The 21,116-nt window shown below is 47.4% G+C and overlaps 3 protein-coding genes across 7 annotated transcripts in view; 1 reads left to right on the top strand and 2 right to left on the bottom strand.

Moving 5' to 3' along the window:
* Positions 1–6,656, bottom strand: part of UBA7 (ubiquitin like modifier activating enzyme 7) — a 47,056-nt gene extending 40,400 nt beyond the window's left edge. Inside the window, exons 1-4 of one of the 5 annotated variants that reach the window (XM_080993466.1) lie at positions 6,292–6,628; positions 5,002–5,064; positions 2,597–2,765; positions 57–191 (exon numbers count right to left, since the gene is read on the bottom strand). In XM_080993466.1, the coding sequence (XP_080849592.1) occupies positions 57–191; positions 2,597–2,765; positions 5,002–5,057 (360 nt within the window). In that variant the 5' untranslated portion in view covers positions 5,058–5,064; positions 6,292–6,628. Of the gene's footprint in view, positions 1–56; positions 192–2,596; positions 2,766–5,001; positions 5,065–6,291 lie in introns of those variants that run through there. The other 4 variants (XM_080993465.1, XM_080993464.1, XM_080993467.1 and 1 more) reach the window with 4 other exon arrangements.
* A 1,039-nt stretch (positions 6,657–7,695) lies between these two features.
* On the top strand, positions 7,696–10,969 carry TCTA (T cell leukemia translocation altered). The gene is made up of 3 exons (XM_080993485.1): positions 7,696–8,030; positions 9,894–9,948; positions 10,091–10,969. Exons 1-3 carry the CDS (start codon positions 7,766–7,768, stop codon positions 10,131–10,133), a joined length of 363 nt encoding a protein of 120 aa, XP_080849611.1. The 5' UTR covers positions 7,696–7,765; the 3' UTR covers positions 10,134–10,969.
* Positions 10,970–11,841: 872 nt separating this feature from the next.
* On the bottom strand, positions 11,842–20,897 carry AMT (aminomethyltransferase). Its single transcript, XM_080993476.1, has 9 exons — positions 20,750–20,897; positions 18,851–19,018; positions 17,853–17,933; positions 16,174–16,305; positions 15,863–15,941; positions 14,384–14,529; positions 13,519–13,699; positions 13,079–13,234; positions 11,842–12,337 (listed from the first exon to the last, which is right to left on the bottom strand). The coding sequence occupies exons 1-9, from the start codon at positions 20,849–20,851 to the stop codon at positions 12,159–12,161; spliced, it is 1,224 nt and encodes a 407-aa protein (XP_080849602.1). The 5' UTR covers positions 20,852–20,897; the 3' UTR covers positions 11,842–12,158.
* Between the last annotated feature and the right edge of the window lie 219 nt (positions 20,898–21,116).

Consider the following 21,116-nt stretch of genomic DNA (forward strand, 5'->3'; position numbering starts at 1 on the left):
TTTTATCATCACTTAGAGTCACTCCCATGACATGAGACACACGGCTCTGTCCTTACCTGGAAAGTAGACAAGAAGCTCTCAGACAGCCCATTGGTATAGGCATGCACAGGGACATGTGCGTTCAGTTCTGCAAGGCGGCACTGGGAGACCAGAGCTCGGTTTTGCCCCACATCATTCTCCGACAGATAGAACTGCAGAGACACAGCAATGCCAAAAGTGAGGATGGTGGGGGAGGGTTGCATTGTGGAGCTGAGTGGATGACAATGTATTTCACCAGTGCTTTTTTTCTGGAGGGACGCAGGGGTACGCATACCCCTAAACATTTTGTGAATCTTTGTACTTTTGTCGATTTACTGTATTTATTTCCCCCCGATTTGAACTATAAAATGGTGATTTTCTTGAGTCAAAATGAGAGTGCCCCTAAATATATTTTTTTAGGGGAAAAAAGCACTGGATTTTACTCTTTTACCCACTGCTCTACCACCAAATTCAGGACCCAGCTACATAGAATATTAGCAATGCCATTAGCAATCATGTTGCACGTTTTAAAAATATTCAATCCTGAGCACAGGTGGGAGATGGTTTCGAAAATGGCAGCATGCAGGGAAGGCACGTTTAAGTACACGTGGGGGTGGGGGAGTCACTCTTTAGTATCAATGGGAGCTTTTTCCCCTAATGGTAATTGACACAAGTGGGGGTGGGTGGGGTTCAGAGAGATTATGGCTGGAGAGAAGGCTTAAACCTCCCCTCTCCATATTCTGTGATCTATGAAAAAAACGCCCCTCCCCACACATTGTGTGTTGCTGTTAAAAAACGCCACCACAAACCGCATTATCAATGTCACACGCAGTTAGGCCCTTAGTACCATGTTGGCTTAGAGCAGACTCAGAATTTGGCTTCCAGCTCCATTCACAGACTCCATCCATCATCAGATATATGCTTTAAAAAGGGAGTGTGCCTATTTCTTCATCAGCATAGGGCGGGTTGCAATTCATTATGTGATTGCACCAGAAAACAGGGTGCAGAAAAGAGCATTGTGAGAATATCAGCTTTTATTGGCTTAAAACTGTGAGAGCAATGCTTAGTGAAATCTCAGGAGTCCCGAGAGAAACTTGTCAGGGATTCCAGTGGCCAATGGGCAGGACTTCAGCACCTTGCATTGCCGCTAGCTTTTCCCATATCTTCAATGAATTATGCAAAAATGTGCCTATTTATTCAGATCATTAATTCCAGTATGTTCGGGCTCAATATTTCAATACTTTTAGCTTAGGATAGGTTTGTTATTAAACCAACATTGCAAACATACTGCTCCAGTCTTTAAAGCCAAATATACTGAAGGAGACGTTGAGAACACTGGCAAAGGGCTGTAGCTCAGTGGTAGGGGATCTGCCTTGCATGCAGAAGGTCCCATGTTCAAACCCCGGCGTCTCCAGGTAGTACTGGGAAAGACTTCAGTACAGAAACCCTGAAGAGCAGCTGCCAGTCAGTGCGGCCAATAACAAACCAGATGGGCCAATGGTCTGAGTCAGTATAAGGCAGCTTCTTGTGTTGCTTGTGAGAACCAGGGTACCAGAAGGTGGAGTTTTAAAATTAATTTCAAAACAAGCTGTTGTGAAATTTATAGCCTAATGTAGCAGCATTTCCAGTTCTGACTACTTTTAATAATAGCAGCAACTGACTCACCAGACTTCCCAAATTATGCAACCTTGTTTGAATCTCATGACTAGATTATGCTGGAAGCCATGAAACTACCAATATTTTTTTTTTTTTTTTGGTGGGGGGAGGGGTTCTAATTGTAGTTATTATTACAGTGGGCTATAGACTGGGATCAGTCAAGAGTTCAGGTGACTTATGATTTAGTATAGAGTGTTGGGACATAAAGGGCAAATGAAGCAAAATTTGCTGTATGTGATAGATTTTAGCCTTTGTCACGACAGGATTTATTTGGACTAATAGTATGCTCTGCCTAGAGTTCTCACGGGGTTCTGGGTTTCAGAATAAAATTATATGAAAACAATATAGGATTGAAGAATACATGCGAATAGCTTGGCACGAAATCACTAGAGTCATCAACCAGGTCACCACAGATACCCAGTGTGAGTTCTGGAAAGACTTGTTAGCAAACACGTCATACACAAGAACTTATCAAATAATGGAAAACGTATGCAGTCTATATTTTCATACCTTGACTATTACTCTCTCTCTCTCTCTCTATATATATATAACCTTGGTATAGAATCCTGGGCTCCTTTTACTAGGTCCTAATTTGGAAATTACAGTTGCAATCCTATACACTTAAATAGGAAGACGGGGAGCTTGCTTCTGACTTGGCATGTATAGGATGTTGCCTCAGAGAGGCACTGCTGCAAATATATATTAAGGAAGTGGGGGGGGGGGTGGCCCAGAGGAATGCAACAATGATAGAAAAAATGGTTTTAAAAAAAGCCATAGGGTATGTTAACAGTGCCAACGAGGGAAGAGGACTTTGTGCCACATTTCCTTGTTTGCTAGGCAAAGCCTCTAACATGTGCAATCCTACACATGTAAACTCAGAACACCATTGAGCAGATATAGGATTTCACCCTAGGCAGCATACCTGTGAAGAAAGGTCACTCAACTGAGTCTCACTCTGGTCATGGACAGTGACAGATTTCACTCCTGCAAGGATGACGTTCTTGGCAATCTCCACCCCCAGGCCCTTCATTCCAGAGACCAGCACAGATGCTCCCACCATCTTCTGCATGGCCTCGTAGCCCAGAACATATCTAGGGGGGAAAGCACAGCTCTGTGTTTGAAATATGGTGAGTTATGAAGCCCTGGACAGTAGCATTCCCTCACCAGCTTCCCTTAAACTCCACCTATACTTTCCCCTTGCCAGCCACTTGTACCTGCCCCCATCTTAGGTATACAGTGGTGCCCCGCAAGACGAATGCCTCGCAAGACGAAAAACTCGCTAGACGAAAGGGTTTTGCGTTTTTTGAGTCGTTCCGCAAGACGAATTTCCCTATGGGCTTCTTTCGCAAGACGAAACGTCTTGCGAGTTCTTGCGAGTTTGTTTCCTTTTTCTTAAAGCCGCTAAGCTGTTAATAGCCGCTAAGCCATTAATAGCCGCTAAGCCGTTAATAGCCGCTAAGCCGCTAATAGCCGTGCTTCGCAAGACGAAGAGACTCGCGGAACGGATTAATTTCGTCTTGCGAGGCACCACTGTAGTAGTCACTAACACATGGCCCCCAAAGAGGAAATGCGTTACCAAACAAGAGGGCACAGATTTGCATAAAATGTACACATGCTAATTTATATGTGCAGATTCAATTTTAGAAATAATTGGGCGGTGCACGATGGGAGTAGCAGCAGAATCTTGCTGCTCCAGTCCCAGATTCTTTAAAAGGCATCTTCCAGCTGCCCTAATCACCAATAAACAGTGGCATACTAGAAGGGGACATGTTCTGGAAAACACTCTTAAAACTATAAACACACCTATGGTTCAGAGCCCCAGTACAGCCTTCCCATATGATTGTGGGAACATCTGAGAACTGCTATAGGCGTTATGGGAGTAAGGGCACATACATGCATATGTGGTGGCAATGTTCAACAGTGGTACATTTTTGGTCTGCAGCAATGCAAAAAATGTCAATCATTTTGAATGAGCAGGTAGATTTCTCATTGTTCCTTTTGAACATGTTTGAAAACTACAATTTACACATGCATCCAAAGATTTGCTACTGTTCCCGGGTATTGCAGTGCAGTTAGCCATTGTACAAAGCTGGAAGACAGTGGAGGGTTTGGACCTGGACTTATGGTATTGGAATGTATGGAATACAGCAGTGGCTGAATGACTAACACATCACCACCAGTGGGTATTAAGAAGTAAGGAAGCATACAATATTTTTTTTTTGCCATTTGACACTGCTTGATTGAATCCTTTCACAGTCTGAAACAAAGCTATCCGCCCTCAGAAATGCAAAGATTTGTTTGGCTCATGGGCTGACTGTTCTTGTAAAACTATTGCTCTGGGACTTCATGCCTGGAGCCGGGGGACCCTGATCTTGAAGACTGAGAATCTTCCATGTTAGTCTGGTGATGGACTGGGATGACATTGACTGTATCCACTACTGGAAGGGATTGTTCTAACTTGCACACTTGCATGCTGATATTTTATTGATTTTATTTCAGACTTTTGTTTGTTATCATCTATTCTGATTAAAAAAACCTGGGGCACTAGTAGCAGAATTAGAGATAATTGTTGTAATTTATCTATAAACAAGTTAATTTAACTAGACCAAGGTGACTTGTGTGCTTGCTTGGTCTGCTAGCCAGTACTAACTGATGATAGGCAACTTCAGGTCTTTACCATTAGCCTGGACAGCTCTTCAAACAGCAACACAATCAACTAGAGGACTGTTCTCTGCCAAGTAGGATATGTGGCCCCCATCACACATACCTTAGTTCAGCTTAGTCTGCCATATTTCCCCAACAAAATACATTCATATCACTGCTCACTCTGTAACATCTTGCCCCAGTCATAGCACTGTGATCATTTTCAGCCACCCAGGCCTCCTCCCGGCAATCTGTTTATTGAGAATGAATCCCGATCTCCATGCACAAGGATGGCATGCAGGTTATACAACGGCTGCTCTTTGCTTATAATTAGTTCTGATTTTTTCTGTGGAGGTTATATGTGAATGAGCATTCATCCCATTGATCCTGATTTGGTTGTGGTGGCGACTGTGGTGTATTTTGCTCCCTCCCACCAGGCAATCATTATTCCACACTTTTTAGTGTATTTCCCCATCACGTTCCTAACTGCAAAAAGTCTGATTGTTGTTACAGTGGATTTCTTGGGCAGAGGTGTTTTAATCCACTTTAATTGGACAAACCTAAGTTCCCAGTATGCTATTGAACCCCTTCTCAAAAAAACAGTAGAGGTGTGGAGGAGATCTTGGTCGATATCCCTTTTCGGCTCAGCTAGAATGCTTTTATGTAATGTGTTGCAAGACTTACAATTGGCGAGAGTACAGGTCCTCGTCGATCTCAGGAAGGCTCTTTGAGGCACTCATTCTGCTCCTGCCCATCAGAAACAAAAAGCTGAGGTGTCTATTGAGTAAATTTCTTTCTGCTTCCACAGCCAGAAGCATCATGCCTCTGAATACCAGTTGTTGGGAATTGCAAGACAAGCCATTGACCCATGTATTCCAGCATCCTGTTCTCACACTAGCAAAACAGATTTCTGTGGGTAGCCTGCAAGCAGGACCCAAACACAACAACACTCTCCCACCTGCAATTCCCAACCAATGGCACTCAGAGGCATACAGTGGAGATAAAACGTTGCCCTCATGTGTGTGAGTGGGTGTACAGTATGCGTGTGCAATGGACAGTGCAATGTTATGCATGTCTACTCAGAAGGAAAAATATCAAGGTAAATGGGACTGATCTTTTATGCTGTGAACTGCCTTGACATCTTCAGATGAAGGGAGGTATACAAATTTAATAAAATAAATAAATAAATAAATAAATAAATAACCACAGCAGCCTGAACATAGCCGTAAAATTGATGTGTGAAATCCACCTTTCTGTCTGCTGCTGCCGCATCTTAGCTAAGCCCAAACCTGACCAGGTAACACAAAGTTGGCCCCAATAAACCAAACAGAGAAGGGAGGCATCCTAGTGTGTAAGTGCAGCACCAAGCAATGCAAAGCATGAGAAAGGCTGCTTTTTCTGGGTTCTTCCAGATCTGCAATCCCCCAGTGCCCACAAGAGGCACTGCAGCAGAACACCACAGAATTCCTATTTCTTTTTTACCTTAAAATAAATGCTCATTAACTTGGTTCTTAGTAGCAGCCATGGGCATAGCCAAAATCCTGGCTAAGCCCATGGTAGCCACTAGATGGTCTATAGCTCAAAAGTGGGAGAATCTTCATGGTTTATACCTTCAACCATGGTATGAAAACATATGGAGTACTGTAATCACCAAGAAGATAACTCATAAACTTTGCCTTATGAAAGGTGAAGAACCTGTGGAACATTTCTATGCTACCTGGTGGATCGTCATTTCTTATGTTTCAGATAACAACCTACTCCTTTCCCATACCATGGAGAGAAATATGATCTTCCTGATTAAATACAGAAATGCAATTATGCTTACCTGCATAACATAGACATCTCAGTACTGCCTTTCCACATTGACATGTGTCATTGTTTTCTTTTCACTGAATCACAGAACTGTAGAGTTGGAAGGGATCCCAAGGGTCATCTAGTCCAACCCCCTGTGACACAAGAATCTCAAGAGCTTACCTTTTATTCCATGTGTTGTTATTGCTTGTAAGGATAAAATGCGATATTGTTCACTTGCAGCACCACCCCCAAAGAAAATTAATGTTCTTTTCCAAGGGGAAATTAAAGCCTCACCTGAACTTGGGGCTCTAACGCAAAGACTCAAGCGCCCCAAGGCTTACGACAACCTTACTGAGGATCCTCTCCAACCCATCAAAGTCTGGCTTCTCCCTCCCAGCAGAGACAAACGAAAGTGAAAGTTAGAAACAAGGTCTTTTCCCAGCAGCCAGGGGATGGCGCAGCGGTGGCTCGGTTTCTTTGCAGCAACTCGGAGCAGGAATTGAAGGCGGGCAGTACTGTATTTCGAATGGCCGTTGCCCACGTTCATTATTGTTTTATTTCCTTCCTAGTCCTACTCTGAAACCGAAGCAGTATGAGTAGATTTCTGCAGCCCTTGAATCAAGCAGCGGGCGGGGAGAAAAGAGTCAAAACCAGACGCAGCCGAAGTAGTCTGGCTGCTGGAGGGTCTCCCGGTAGCGGCTTTGTACTTTCATTAAACTGGTTGTCCAGATCTGCTTGCTTTCCAGTTACTGGGGCGGCGGGAAGCTGACCTCCTGGTTCATGAACCGGGTGTGCTCCCACCATATGTAGGTCCACATAGTTCAGTGCTGCTCCCTACACTGACTGGCAGCAGATCTCCAAAAACAGCGAACATAGGAGCCAACTCCTAGGGGCCGTGGGTGCTTCGGCCCCTACAATAAAATATTTGAGGGGGCCGCGCCCCACCAAAATTGATGGGCATTCCCATTCAAATAGCGTGTGCGCGCTGCGTCATGTGATCGATTATGCGGAGCGGGGCGGGGTTTATCTTGGGCCACCCCAAAATATTTTATTCAAGTTGTCACCCCTGGCTACGAAAAATAGCGAAGCCATTTCAGGAAAGTTTCAAAAGGTTCTCACAGAAGGGCGGCGGCGCTGCTTCACGGTAGTGGGGTGCTTTCTTTTGAGCAGTTTCCTAAGATTATACAGCACCTGCCTTCCCTCGTCGCGGCCCGCCGCCTTCTCCTTCGCGAGCTGGCTCACGCCGGGCCTGGAAGGGGATGCCTTGCAAATGCCGCAAGCAAGCAAAAGTCAATAACAATATATCGGGAAAGTTGTGCAACTCAGCCCTGCGCCCATTTCACCTGAACCTGGGGGGGGGGGGGGGGATGAAGTTACTCGCGGGCAAAATAGGACAGGATCGGGTTATAAGGGTGAGATCCTAACCAGATCCGCACCAGGAAGAAAGCCCCATTGAGCATAACGGGGACTCGCACCCGAGTAAACGCGCCCCGTGGAAAAAGCGGTGCAGAGGGAGGGAGAACTGGAGGCGGGAAGAGAGCTGCGCGGGGCGGGGCCTGGATCTTTCCCTGGGGCGCACGCGCGGCGCCGCTGACAGTTTCCCCGGGGCTTGTGGCGCAGCGCCTCTCCCTCTCCCGCCGCCTTTGCGAGTGGGATGGCGGCGGCCACGGCGGAGGAGGCGGTGGCTGCTGCGGCGGCGGCTGCGGCTGCTTCTGGACCCGCGGAGTGGGAGGTGCCGACGAAGGCGCTGCGGGCTTTCACTTGGCTTTGGCAGGAGTTCATGTCGGACTGGGAGGCCCAGGACTTGCGCGCCGCCCTCTTCCAGCTGCTCCTGCTCTGGCTGCTGGTGAGCTTGCTCGGCATCCAGGTGGCCTGGCGGGTCTACGGCAACACCGTCACGGGCCTCTACTACCGGCAAGGTAGGGCTCCCTTCCGAGGCGGGCGCTGCAGCAGCAGCTGCCGCCGCCGCCGCCGCCGCCGCCTTCTTTGTTTACCTCGCGTGACCCACCCAGCGCTTCCTCTGGCTTCGGCGTAATCCCCACCCCGGGGTAGCTGCCTCTGGGTTGCTGCTCCGCTTTCGCTTCCTACCCCGTGGCTACGCCTCGCGCTTCTTCTCCTGGCTCTCTTGTGTCCCTCGAAGCCTCGACCTTGCAGGTTGCTAAGGGTCAGTGCCCGAGTCCCCAAACCAAATGCAACCCCTTATGGATGAACAGTGGCTGCCCCAGTTGTGATGCAGGCGCATATTTGCTGAGCCGTGGCAACTGGACTTGGAGGCAGACCACTTTTAAGACTAAAAAAAGAAAAGAAAGAAAGGATGGGCTTTGGAGATGGCTGCCAAGCTCTGTTGCAACAGCCAACTATTCTACACGGTGGAGGCTCCATCTGGTTTAAGGGCCCATCGTCTCTTCGAAGTGGTCCTTTCTAAAACTAGTTGTTACCGTCCAAGTCTGTTAGATGGCCCTTTTTGTCCTGTCATGTTGGGCCACAACAGCAGCCGTGCTGGGCACTGTTCCTAATGCCACAATGAATACCAATTCTACCTATCCTGCTGCTGACTGACTCCAGAATTGTACAGTAATTGGATACCATCCAGGTCCTAAACTGACCCTGGTGAGATAGTAGATAGAGGGCAGGTTTTGAAAGGTACTTTGCTATATGCATGGCACCCAGATGCAATTGTTTACCTGGGTTTCTCTCTGCTGACATCAGGGACCCCATGGGCATAGCCAGGGGGGAGCTCCCCCCCCATGCACAAAAGGAGAAGCCTGCCCCATAAAAAGCCCAACAATCAGATCCCCTAAATACACCTCCAGAAAGATTCTCCTTCCTTTTGTAATACTTGACTGAGACTGCTGGGTGCTTGAATAAGAGTATTTCTTCTGTCCTCCTCAACTGCTGGGATGCATAATCATGACACAAAGAGCTGCTTAACCATTTTTCTTGTGTGAAATAATGGTGTGTGATTTGTATTCTGCTGTGATTTGTCTTTGGAACCTGCAGTATAAAGTGGCTACCAAACAAGTAACTGTAGCTATATTGCACCCTAATTTTTAGGCATATGTCTTGAGCAAGAAGTAGAAAACTTACTACACCATATTTGCAACGTATGTTTGCAATATGTTGCAAATATTGTGTAGTATGTTTTCCACCTCTTTCAACATCTGTTTTTCTCCTCGCACCCAAGTTAAGAGTCATGTGTCGAAGACAAATGTCACTGAAGCTTATGACTGCAATCCACTAACTGGTTTAACCAGTGCCTGGATTTAAGCCAATTTAGTTCTACCACCTTCAATGGGACATTCACCTTAAATCTATTTGCTTTAATTTAATAGGGTTTGTGTGAACTGGACTAAAAAAAAATCATATTAAAAATGACCTTTACTATCCAACCTTTCTCTTGTCAAAAACAGAGATCATGTTAATTTGGGAAGGGTTTTGGAATAACTAACTGGCATTAATTTTTATTTTCATCTGTTACATACTTTTCTTGGTAATCTTTTTGGTCAAAACTTTTCAAACTAATGATCAGTTAATTGTCAGGATTAAACTATATATCCTCTCATGTGTCTAGGAATATAGGAAGGGGTCTTATAGCAGGCCACCCCATTGCTTCACCTGACTTAGTATTGTTTACATCAGCAGCATTTCTTTTGATTTTGAATTGTGTTGGCAAAGGAAGCGGGATTTGCAGCTGCCACTGATCACAAGCTGATCTACTCGGAGTCAAAGGACTGCCAGATGAGAAGTCTGCCTGACTAACAATATTCTCTTCTCCTTCCCAGGTCCGGGAGGGCAGAATGGAGGGACACCAGATGGATCCTCGCACTTCTCAATGTGGTGAGTTGATTTATCCATTGCCTTCCAGCCCCTCCAGATGATGGAATCGGTGCTCATGGGGATCTGATGCTGGAGGAATACAGGATGTGTAATCCCTTTTAACTCGTGATTTAAAGTTTCGGTCTGTTTTGTTTTCATTTAGGGAGAGTTCAAGTAATGAGAGTATGAAAACGCATCGGGAGTGATGGCAGAGGTTACTAAGCCAAGCTCCTTCTGCTCTAGGAGCATAGAAGACGCTGACGCCCGCCTGCCTGCCCAGAGGCCTCGCTCTTTCAGTGCTGAGGAGACAGCAGCTATAGTCGCCCTTTCTCTCATCCTGTGGCCTGAGCTGCTGGTCAACGCTGGTGCTGTGAAAACTGTTCCTGTCCATCCATTTAACCAAGCACTGAGTCTCAGGATTGCTCTACTCAGGTTGGGAAGCTGCAGTTCCCCCCCTTTATTAAGCTGTCTGCATTTTTTCTTCTTCTTCTTCTGCCACAAGTTATTTTGCAGACTGACCTTGAGCCTGCCTCTCTTCAATGTAATATCAAACCCATTGCTGGCCTGGAACTTGTTTCTTTCTGCAGTGGTGCTTGGATTTCCCTTGCCTTGAACTGGCCTCAACTCGTAAGAGAAGCAGACGCCAGGGCTGATGAAGAAATTATTTCTCCAGCTGAGCTTAAATTGCTCTTTGCTAAGTATCCCCAATTTTGTGTTGGAAAGCTACAGAGACTTGCTTAGTCTGACAGATTCAAACCCTTGCTGGTTCCTTTCCCCTGGTCAGATTTTGCAGTCTGTGCCAATGACTATCTTAGAGCTCACTAGTTCTAAAATATAGTTCTGCTCCGAAATCATACTACTTGGTGCTCAATCCCTGGAAGAGTCAGGTGATTGTGTGTGTTCTATAGCTATGTAATGCTGGAGCTGTTGATGTGATATTGAGCATCCCTCTATTTTACCATCCACTGCCCTCTTATTCCCCAGTTGTGTGTAATGTATGGATTTAATATATGGGTTATAAAAGAGTGATGGAAAAATTGAATATAGTCTTGACTCTTATTGCAATAGCTGTTGAGTACTTGTGTACATATGCAGAAGATAGATTAGGGTTTTTTGTATTTACTTTAAAGTAATACTTTAAAGTTTCAAAATATCAGAGTTTGCTCTGAAGTAACTCAGAGCAAAGCTGTCAGTGTGACTGCCTCTGTTGAACAGCATTCCTGCTATCTGTACTTTCCATAAACAACTGAAGATCTTTTTGTTCTGACATGCTTTTTCAGGTGGATGAAAATTTCTTCACTCAAGGTTTTAAAACAATGCAAAAGGAACATCCCTCCTAAGTTGTTGTTGTTTTTTGTACTGTTTGAAAATTTCCTTGAGATGCATATAAATACATACTATTTCCCCAAAATAGCTGCTGCAAAAAAGTATTTTATCTCTATGTGGAGCAGTTCATAGCAGCTCTCAATATTAGTGTCTTCAGCATCCAAAATAAAAAATGGTTCCTTCAAATGTAGTTCTGAATCTTCTAGGCTAGATGGCAGTAAGAAAACAAAGGGGTTTGCTCAAGCTGAAACACTATTTAAATATGCCCCCTCCAGAAAAATAGTAAGAAGAGCAGGCCTTTGGCTAAGTATTAATTGGTGTAAACATTATTTGGAAGAAGAAGCCCACATCAGGGCATGATTTCTCTTTTTTGAGAAGTAGCAAGTACATCTTTCTCCCCCTGCACTACAGGGAGAATATTTACCAAACTGGTAAAATGAATGCGCTGAGCCTACGTATGAGAAATAGAAGGAATAAACCAAGAAGCTTGTTCTTTACTTTTGTTGCAATGTAAGGGTCTTCTTCCTGCTTCTAGCTGAGCATGCATCAGACCATTTCAAGAAAAGGAGCAGATTGAAAAGGGCAGGAGAAAATTCAAGGACTTTTTAATATTTGGGGATAAATGCAAAAGGGGGGTAGGTGGAGTTCTGGAGATCAAGTCATTGGGATCTTTCTGCTTTCAGCAATAGGCCAAGAGGCAGATGAGACTAAAGCATGTCGTCAAGTCTTGCTCAGTTGCCTGCCTCTTCAGTTGTTAACGTCCCCAACATCCCCTGAAATAGTTTATCTCTTTTTAGGGTTGTTTTCTTTTCAGTAACCACCTTTGTGGCAGAGCCCTAATGGAATTGAGGGGCCCTTTATAGGCAGGCCAGAATTCAAAACTGAAAGCCTATGCCAGCAGCCGCCTATTTCACTGTATAGTAATTGGTGGCTACAAAGGGCATCTTGGTCACTAGAGCAGAGCAGCTCTTCTTCCTCACTTCTACAGTGAGGGCTGTGCTCAGTTTGCTGTAGTCACTCTCCACGTATCCCATGGCGATGTTCTTCTGCAGACAGGGGGAAGGGCAGCCACTGGTGACCTCACCTAGCGCATGGAGGAACGGACAGGGCACTTATCAAAAGCAAACATACAATTTCTGCATTAAATGATCAATAAAAATTGCTGCCAAAAATGCAACTTCTTCCCAATTTCTATAAGTAGCGTGGAGAACCTAGTTTTCTACACACACCAATGGCCCTAAGAGCAATTAACACGCATGGCCCTTTAATGATCCACTAAAGACAAGAAGAATGCAAACAAGCTATGAACAGCATATACTGCCATAAGGTTTGTTGCCGCTTTCTGTATGCAGTTCCAATAGAACACCTCTAAAAGGCTGCATTCTGCAATAATCTTCAATGAGGTTCACTTACTAGAATGTACTACTCTGCCGCCTGAAAAGGGCAGGGAGTTAATAGAAGCAAATCCACTATATATTTTGAAAGCTTTGTCCCCTATGCCTTTGGACACTTCTCAATACACCTTACCCAAATTTTGCATGGTGGTTTGAGAGATTAAGGAGCAGGTTTTCATCCATGTTCATATATAAATGGACACAATTTTGAAACAAAATGGTGGGCAGCCTTTCAAAACTTGCACTGGTTTTGTTTCCAATAATTCATGGGTACAAGGCTGCTAGTTCTAAACAAAGCTGTGCACTGAACACCATTGCCTGCAGTATGACCAAGCACAGCAAGTATTACATGCTTATTGGGGTGCTTATTATAGCAGAGGGCTGATGTGTCATCTTCCTAGACAGTACTCAGAGAAGCTTGGAGAACCTACCAATGGCCTTGCCCTCTGGGCTGAGAATGGGCATGTGCTGCCGGATGGGAGGCCCTGAAGAAGTCAGCCCCACACGTTTCCTTTTGGGCTTCTCTTTGATTTGAGCCAGTATGATTGATGCACCGGGGAAATCCATGGCAGCACGGCGGCGTTTCCCTGAGAAGCAATTGGAAATAAGGTGTCCTGTTAAGGCCAACAGAACAAGAATTTCCCCGTCTGTGGTCCAAATTACTCTCACCACATAGTGTCCCATCACCATTGAAGGCCCAGTGCAGCTTCTCTCCCATTCCAAAAAAAAACCACTCTTGTTCCATGCTCAGTCTACTCTGGTCTGGGGTGCAGAAATGGGTGACTTTTTGCCTATTTGATATTGGCCAGGAATGTCAATGGGTAGGCAAGCAGGGCAGGGAGAGAAATCCAGAACTGCAGCTGGCACCTACCAAGGGTCCATATCAGACTGGCTTCCACAGGGGTTGTGCTCTCATCAATGTCGTTCCCGTACAGACACAGACCTGCCTCCAAGCGCAAACTGTCCCGGGCTGCGAGTCCTGCCAGCCACACACTGGAGTCCTTAAGCAGCAGCTCAGCCAGCTCCACAGCTCGGCTTGCAGGCACAGAGATCTGGGTACAGAGGAGCACAGTGATTTGGTCAATGTGATTTTTACCACCCTTCCCCCCCACCCCCACTCCCAACTTCAGGTCACCTGGCCCAATCCTGCACGATAGCTCAATCTGAGGCTATGTCCAGGCTTAACTGACACCCTTCTCCCCCAAGCCAACCTGATTCAATAATCCCCTTCTTCATCAATACGCTGCCCTCCCAGCCTGAAATAGCTTTTTGCTTCTCAGTGCACAACATCAGTGCTCCTGCTCCTCCCACCTCTTTTTGGTTAGCTGAGCCAAGCCCTGACTGTGTAAAGGACCCCTGGACAGTCAAGTCCAGTCAAAGGTGACTATGGGGTTGTGGCGCACATCTCGCTTTCAGGCTGAGGGAGCCAGTGTTCGTCCACAGACAGCTTTCTGGATCATGTGGCCAGCATGACTAAACCGCTTCCGGCACAATGGGACACTGTGACAGAAACCAGAGCGCATAGAAATGCTGTTTACCTTCCTGCCACAGCGGTACCTATTTATCTACTTGCACTGGTGTGCTTTTGAACTGCTAAGTTGGCAGGAGCTGGGACAGAGCAACGGGAGCACACCCCGTCATGAGGATTCAAACCGCTGACCTCCTGATCGGCAAGTCCAAGAGGCTCAGTGGTTTAGACCACAGCACCACCCGTGTCCCATTCCCTGACGGTGTACCTCTACGCCATCCTCGCCTGTGTAGCCACAGCGGGTGACCCTGCAGCCTGGCACTCCGAAGACACTCATCACTGCACTGGTCATGAAGGGCAGCTTAGACAGGTTGTCTGACACCCCAGCCTGTAGCACTCGGACCATGGCAGGACCTGGTAGAAGGAAGAACGGAAATGGCTAGGAGCTTGAAGAGGTGTTAGTTCATCAGGCTCTCTCCCCCCAGAAGGAGGTTCAATAAGTCCCAGTTAAATGATGGAGGAAGGAATTGGGCATTTCTAGCTGAATGAAGTGGGCTCAGCCACATAGAGGGTGTTGCCCTTGCTGATCTCAGACAAGGCACATCATTGCCACCGCGGCAGTAGGATAGAATTCACTGCCACATGATGTGGCACAAGCTTAGTCTCTAAAAAGACTAGGGAAAAGTCATGGATGAGTGATCTACCATTAACAGCCACAACAGGTAAATATAGTCCACACTCCTTCCAGGACCAGCCCAAGACATCTTGCTGCCTGAGGTGAAGGACAAGGTAACACCCCACTCCCTAAAGACCTTAGTGAGTGGACAGAGATACAAGGAATCAGGTGGTCCCTGATTCTACCCCCACATGGAATGGCAGAAGGGCTTTATCTTGTCCTGGCATACCTATACATCTCTGCCATTTAACCCCTTGCTGTTGCTCCTTGTCCTCACAGGATCTGCTTGCTGGGAAAGCTGCCTCACTCTGCCTAGTGATAGGGCCAGTCCTCTCCCCTCTGAGTATCAGGTGCTGGGGACAAAGAAAAGGGCTATTGCCATCCTAACCTGTTGGGCTGGGCCACTGGTAAGAACAGGGTGTTCGATGAGATGGACTATCAGATGTAGCAGGGCCCTTGGGCTCTCATGGGAGCAGAGCAGCACAGGGGAAAGTGTGCTTGTCATATTCAAAGGCCCTAGGCAAGTCAGTACCACACTAGCTAGCAACAAGCTGGCCTTGCAATGCCCCAATGAGCCTAAAGATACAAAAAAATAAATAAAAGTGGGGTGGAAGTGGGGAAGGCTTTGGACCAGGGGTAGGCAACCTAAGGCCCAGGGGCCGGATGCGGCCAAATCGCCTTCTCAATCTGGCCCACAGACAGTCCAGGAATCAGCATGTTTTTACGTGAGTAGAATGTGTTCTTTTATTTAAAATGCATCTCTGGGTTGTTTGTGGGGCATAGGAATTCGTTCATTTTATTTTATTTTTTCAAAATATAGTCCGGCCCACCACATGGTCTGAGGGACGGTGGACCGGCCCACGACTGAAAAAGGTTGCTGACCCCTGCTTTGGACAATGGGATTAGCTGTCCCAGGAAGATCAACAGTAAGGCTATTGATTGGTCTGGGAGATGCTACTGTATCAAAGCAACTAAGCAGCAGTTCTGTGCATTCCCTTAAGGCAAATGCCTGGGTATTTTGTCTGCTGCTTCCCACAGTAGAGGCAGTTATCACAGGTACATAATATTTACCTTGCAGAGCAAGCAAAGCGTTGTCTGACACTTCCAAGTCCACATCGCAGCCAGCTGCTTTCATTTCCTTCACCTTGTTCTGCAAGCAGAAACAGAGAGCAGCAAGGTCATGACCCACTTGGGGGCGGGGGAAGGCATCTTCCTCTTTTCCATCCCATCCTCTCTCTCATTGAGTCCAGCATCAGCTTCAGCAAGGGACAAAAATCAAGTTTCCCAAAGGATTGGAACTACCTAACTATCGTCTGTGTTTCTGCTGCCGCCTCCCATCTAGGAACAATTCCCTGTAGGATTGGATGGTGAGAAACACATACCTTCATGAGGGCAAAATCCTTGTCCCTGCAACCTGCATTGGAGACCACGCAGAGGTGCCAATCCGAGGTGCTGGTCACAATCAAGTCGTCCATGATGCCTCCTCTTTCATTTGTGAACAGAGACAGAGTGCCCTGAAAGTAAAGTGCAGTTCAGTTACTGGTTGCCAAGAGTGGTGACCGTGTAGCAGAAGCCAGGCTTTGGCAGACATACAGTAAAAATAATAGAGAGACATAATTATTTTCCTCTGTATAGTACATTCCTTGTTTTGTGACGGCAATGCGGAATACTGTTGTATTAAGACATGCAAACCCATATTGGCCAGTGTCTGTGACCTCGTGAGGAACAAGCAACTAAACATCAAGAAGAACTTTCTGCCAGTAAGAGCTACTAGACAGGGGAACGGACTCCCTGGAGGTTTTTAAGCAGCGGTTGGATGGCCATCTGTCATGGATGATTTAGCTGAGATTCCTGCATTGCAGGGGGTTGGATGAGATAACCCTTGGGGTCCCTTCCAACTCAATGATTATATGATTCTCTCCCTCATGCCTACATAATTGTGCATCACTACAAAAAGTGATTTCTGCAGTGATCCCTTCACTCTTCTCTTCACAAAGCCACCACCTCTATTATTTTCAAACAAGAGCAGCTAGACAATTTAAATGTCTTGCCATTTTGTGAACCTTTAATAATTTGGTTTTGAATGCCAAGTGTTCGACTCCTGCTATTCATCCTCTCCCCCCCCCCTTTTTCTATTTTAAAGGGAAGTACAATGGTTATATGGGACGCGGGTGGCGCTGTGGGTTAAACCACAGAGCCTAGGGCTTGCCGATCAGAAGGTCGGCGGTTCGAATCCTTGTGACGGGGTGAGCTCCCGTTGCTCGGTCCCAGCTCCTGCCCACCTGGCAGTTCGAAAGCACACAGTGCAAGTAGATAAATAGGTACCGCTCCAGCGGGAAGGTAAACGGCATTTCCGTGCGCTGCTCTGGTTTGCCGGAAGCGGCTTAGTCATGCTGGCCACATGATCCGGAAGCTGTCTGCGGACAAACGCCAGCTCCCTCGGCCAATAAAGTGAGATGAGCGCCGCAACCCCAGAGTCGTCCGCGACTGGACCTAATGGTCAGGGGTCCCTTTACCTTTTTACAATGGTTATATAGCTATCCCCAGGAAGCAAGGTTCTCTCCATCTCACCCCCTCATCCATTAAATGGAAATAGTGTTTCACTGGTGCTAGATTACAGTTTGCAGGGGTAGCATGCAATGAATTACATGCATTTAAGAAACACTTCAATCTTATAGAAAAGCCCTGTAAAATTATTACTTTTACTTAGATCTGTGTCCTGTCATTGCTCAATGGTGCTTGAAAAGTGGCAATATTTCTTTACATCATTTCCCCCTCCCATCCATTCTATAAGGTGGCCCACTGAGCAACAGTGATTTGTCCAAGATCACGCAGTTGATGGATTTGAAGTGGGATGTCCCACATCCAAATTCAGCATGCCATCCATTGTGTTACACTTGCGTGCAACCTAATGAATGGGAATCCTGTGGTGCTGGACTGGACTACAACTCCCGTCATCCCTGACTCTTAGCTGTGCTGACTGGGGCTGATGAGAGTTCAACAAGATCCAGAGGGCCGAAGGTGTCCCACCGAGCATGTAACCCATTGGGCTCCAACATACCTGATTAGGCTTCAGCTCTGCTATGTCCCCAACTACTAGGCTCTCTATGAATTTAATCCGATCTCTGCCAAACACTTTAGTCTGTAAAAGAGACAGTCACCTGACATCACCAGGGTGCTATGCAGGACCAAGGACAGCACACTTGAACAAAACATCTGAGTCTGGCGCTCCCATGCAGCTAAACTGCTGCTTTGGTGCGGTACAGTTGGGCTTTATTATTTTTCCATTTATTAGACACATTTCTAGATTGCCCTTCCTCCCCAGGGGACCTAAGGTGATGTATAGTAGGATATAAACACACAAAATATCTATCGTAAATAAAATATAATCCTAACCAACATACTACAGGCCACCCCCTATTTATGCAAGGCATTGCATTCCGGGCCATTGCGTGCTTGTGTGAAATTGTGTGAAATCAGAAACCCATTGAAAAAGCCTGCAAACACCCCATTCTGCCCTTTTAGTGACGTTTCAGTGACGTCTTTATGACACTTCTGGGTTTGGCGCTGTGTGGATGTGCGTGATCCCACACATATTGGTCATGCCTAAAACAGGAGTTGCCTTATGAAAGGACAGATTGAGCATGGGGCATAATTCCTTTGTTAAGTAGGCTTAACTCACTGATTGGTCCAAGGCCACCCAGTGAACCTCAAGGCTGATCAGGGGTGTGAACCTAGGTCTCCCCAGCCAAAGTCCAGCATGTTTCTTACCACACCACCCTTTGCCAGTTCACGAATCTCAGATTGTCAGCTGATACTTATAAAACTGAGTTTTATGCTATGTAGTGATGCTCTTTGGGACCAACACAGCTGCCCACATTTGTGGACTATCATTGGGGGTCTAGCTGCAGACTCTCTTGGCGTGTGTGGTTGGGGGGGGTAGGAGGGCTGTCATGGTGAGCTCCTGCACTTCAAAACTGACCACTGCCCCACCGCTGAAAATGACCCCACAGCAGAAAGGCTGGGACTTCAATGACCTTTGGCTTCCTCCAGCATTACCTGCAGCATATGAGACACATCGAAGAGAGAACAGTGCTGGCGGGTGTGCAGGTGGGACTCCAGGTGGCTGTGCGTATACTGCACTGGGAGGCTCCAGCCGGCAAAGGCCACCATCTTCCCGCCATGGTGCCGGTGAAAGTCATAGAGGGGCGTCTGCTTTAAGCTCTCCTGCAGAGGAAGGCAAGGCATGTTCTGACTGGCAGGTGCCAGCAACCCATCTGAGATCATCGAAAGGTCAGCAGTCTTGAGATGGGCAACCAGGACTCATTATCAGTCACACCACTGCCATTCCCAACCCTGGCCTCATCAGAAGGAAGAACACCCTGACCTTCCCCAACTTATACCTGTTCTGCTTAAATTAAGCACTGATGTGTGCAGCCCTGGGTGGCCTCAGAGGCTAGACACTGACCTCCAGCTGTCTTGGAGAGTGGACTCATCACCTCCTAGCTGAGAGCCAGCCCCAGGGACCAAACTTTTCCTGTTGGAACAAGGGGTAGCTCTTGTCTCTAAGCTCCCTTTGACCTTTGTGTTTAGTGCTTGTTTGCTTAGTGCTTTATCAGAAGTCCAATGTCAAGAGGAAAATAAAGCTGCTTGCCCTTTGTACCCAACCCCCTCTTGCAGGTCTGCAAAGCCTTTCCTGTCTCACCTTCCCACCTGCCTAAGCTCTGGCCTGCACAGTTGGGAGACAGTTACAGATGGGTAGCCGTGTTGGTCTGCCATAGTCAAAATAAAAAAATTCCTTCCTGTAGCACCTTAAAGACCAACTAAGTTAGTTCTTGGTATAAGCTTTCGTGTGCATGCACACTTCTTCAGATACACAGTATCTGAAGTATCTGAAGAAGTATCTGAAGAAGTGTGCATGCACACGAAAGCTTATACCAAGAACTAACTTAGTTGGTCTTTAAGGTGCTACAGGAAGGAATTTTTTTATTTTGAGTTGGGAGACAGTCACCATGCTCTCCAAAGGAATCACATTTGCTATTTAACACCCTCCCCGTGACAGTGGCTGTGGTGAGCACCTATTATGGGGCAAAATGTTGCTGTTTCTTGCTCACTACCGGTATTGATCAAGGGGTTCAATAGGGGAGACTCTACCAACTTCAACCCCCACATATGGAAGGTTTCTTCCTCCATTCACACCCCACATCCCCCCCACTTCATAACAGGAAGTTATTGGGTCAGCACCAGGGAAGAACTTTGTTGGAGAAGCCACTACTACTACAGCCCAAGTGCTTAATGCTGAGAATAGCATCTTACTGTATAAACTCTTTCTTTAGAAGCATCCGCTGTGAAATTGCCCCCTCGCCATCAGAATGCCCAGGGAACTGCGCCTGCCTCCGACTCAACCAAAAGGACGCGAGGGGTGCGCGGGCGGGCGAGGGCTCTGTCGAGACTCCTTAGCCTTTTCCGCCCCCAAGGAGATCCCTTGATTTCACCCGGTCTCCCCACAAAAACCAGGCCAAGATCAGCGCTCCCTTTCTAAAGCGGGGAGATGCTGGAAATGAAGCCTGCCTGGGGAAGGCAGCCTCCTCGGACCCCTCGCTAGTCCTGGAATCTCCGATGCGCGAGAGCTAGTGCGAAAGCAATGCACTCTGCACATGCTCTGGGACTGCCCAATTCAGATATCCCCCGGACTTTAAAACAGTGACAATAAGCAGGTTGCGCGGTTGACCCGTTTCAGTCATGAGCGTTTGAAAAACAGAGTGCAACTCTTCCAACCCAAAGTCCCCCGCCTGGCCCCCTTCCCTCCGGCACCAGGGCACGGCTGCTTCCCTGGATGCCCGCAGCGAGCCAGCCGCGCTCCGCCACTTCCAACTCCGCGCAAGGCTCGCCTGTTGCCGGGCTTCGGAGCGCACACCTGCAGCCGAGTGGGAGGAGAGGCGGGTGTCCCCAGCTCACCTGCCCGGAGGCGTAGCCCCGCTTCCCGCGCGCGGCAGCTCCGGGGGACCCCCAGCCCGGAGCCGCGAGCCGAACAGCAGCTCCGACGCCGGCCCGAAGCATTTTCCCGGGCGCCCCTACGACATGGCTGGAGAGGACAGCCCCTCCTCCCCTCCCCTGGGCCCAGAGCTCAAGTCCCGGGGAGGAGCCTGGGAAATGTAGTCCCGTTCCGGCGGCAAGTGACCAGAGGACTCGCCCTCCCCAGCCGAAGATGAAAAGCAGAGGAAGCATCCAGGCAGACCGGATTCGCTGTTGACCCCAAGATGAACCTCGCTCGTCTCCGAAGCCCGTGCGGGCCAGGCGAGACGCGCACGCCGCTTCCTTTCTG

This window comes from Podarcis pityusensis (genome assembly GCF_964106645.2).
Source record: "Podarcis pityusensis genome assembly, chromosome: 2".
Classification (NCBI taxonomy): Eukaryota; Metazoa; Chordata; class Lepidosauria; order Squamata; family Lacertidae; genus Podarcis; species Podarcis pityusensis.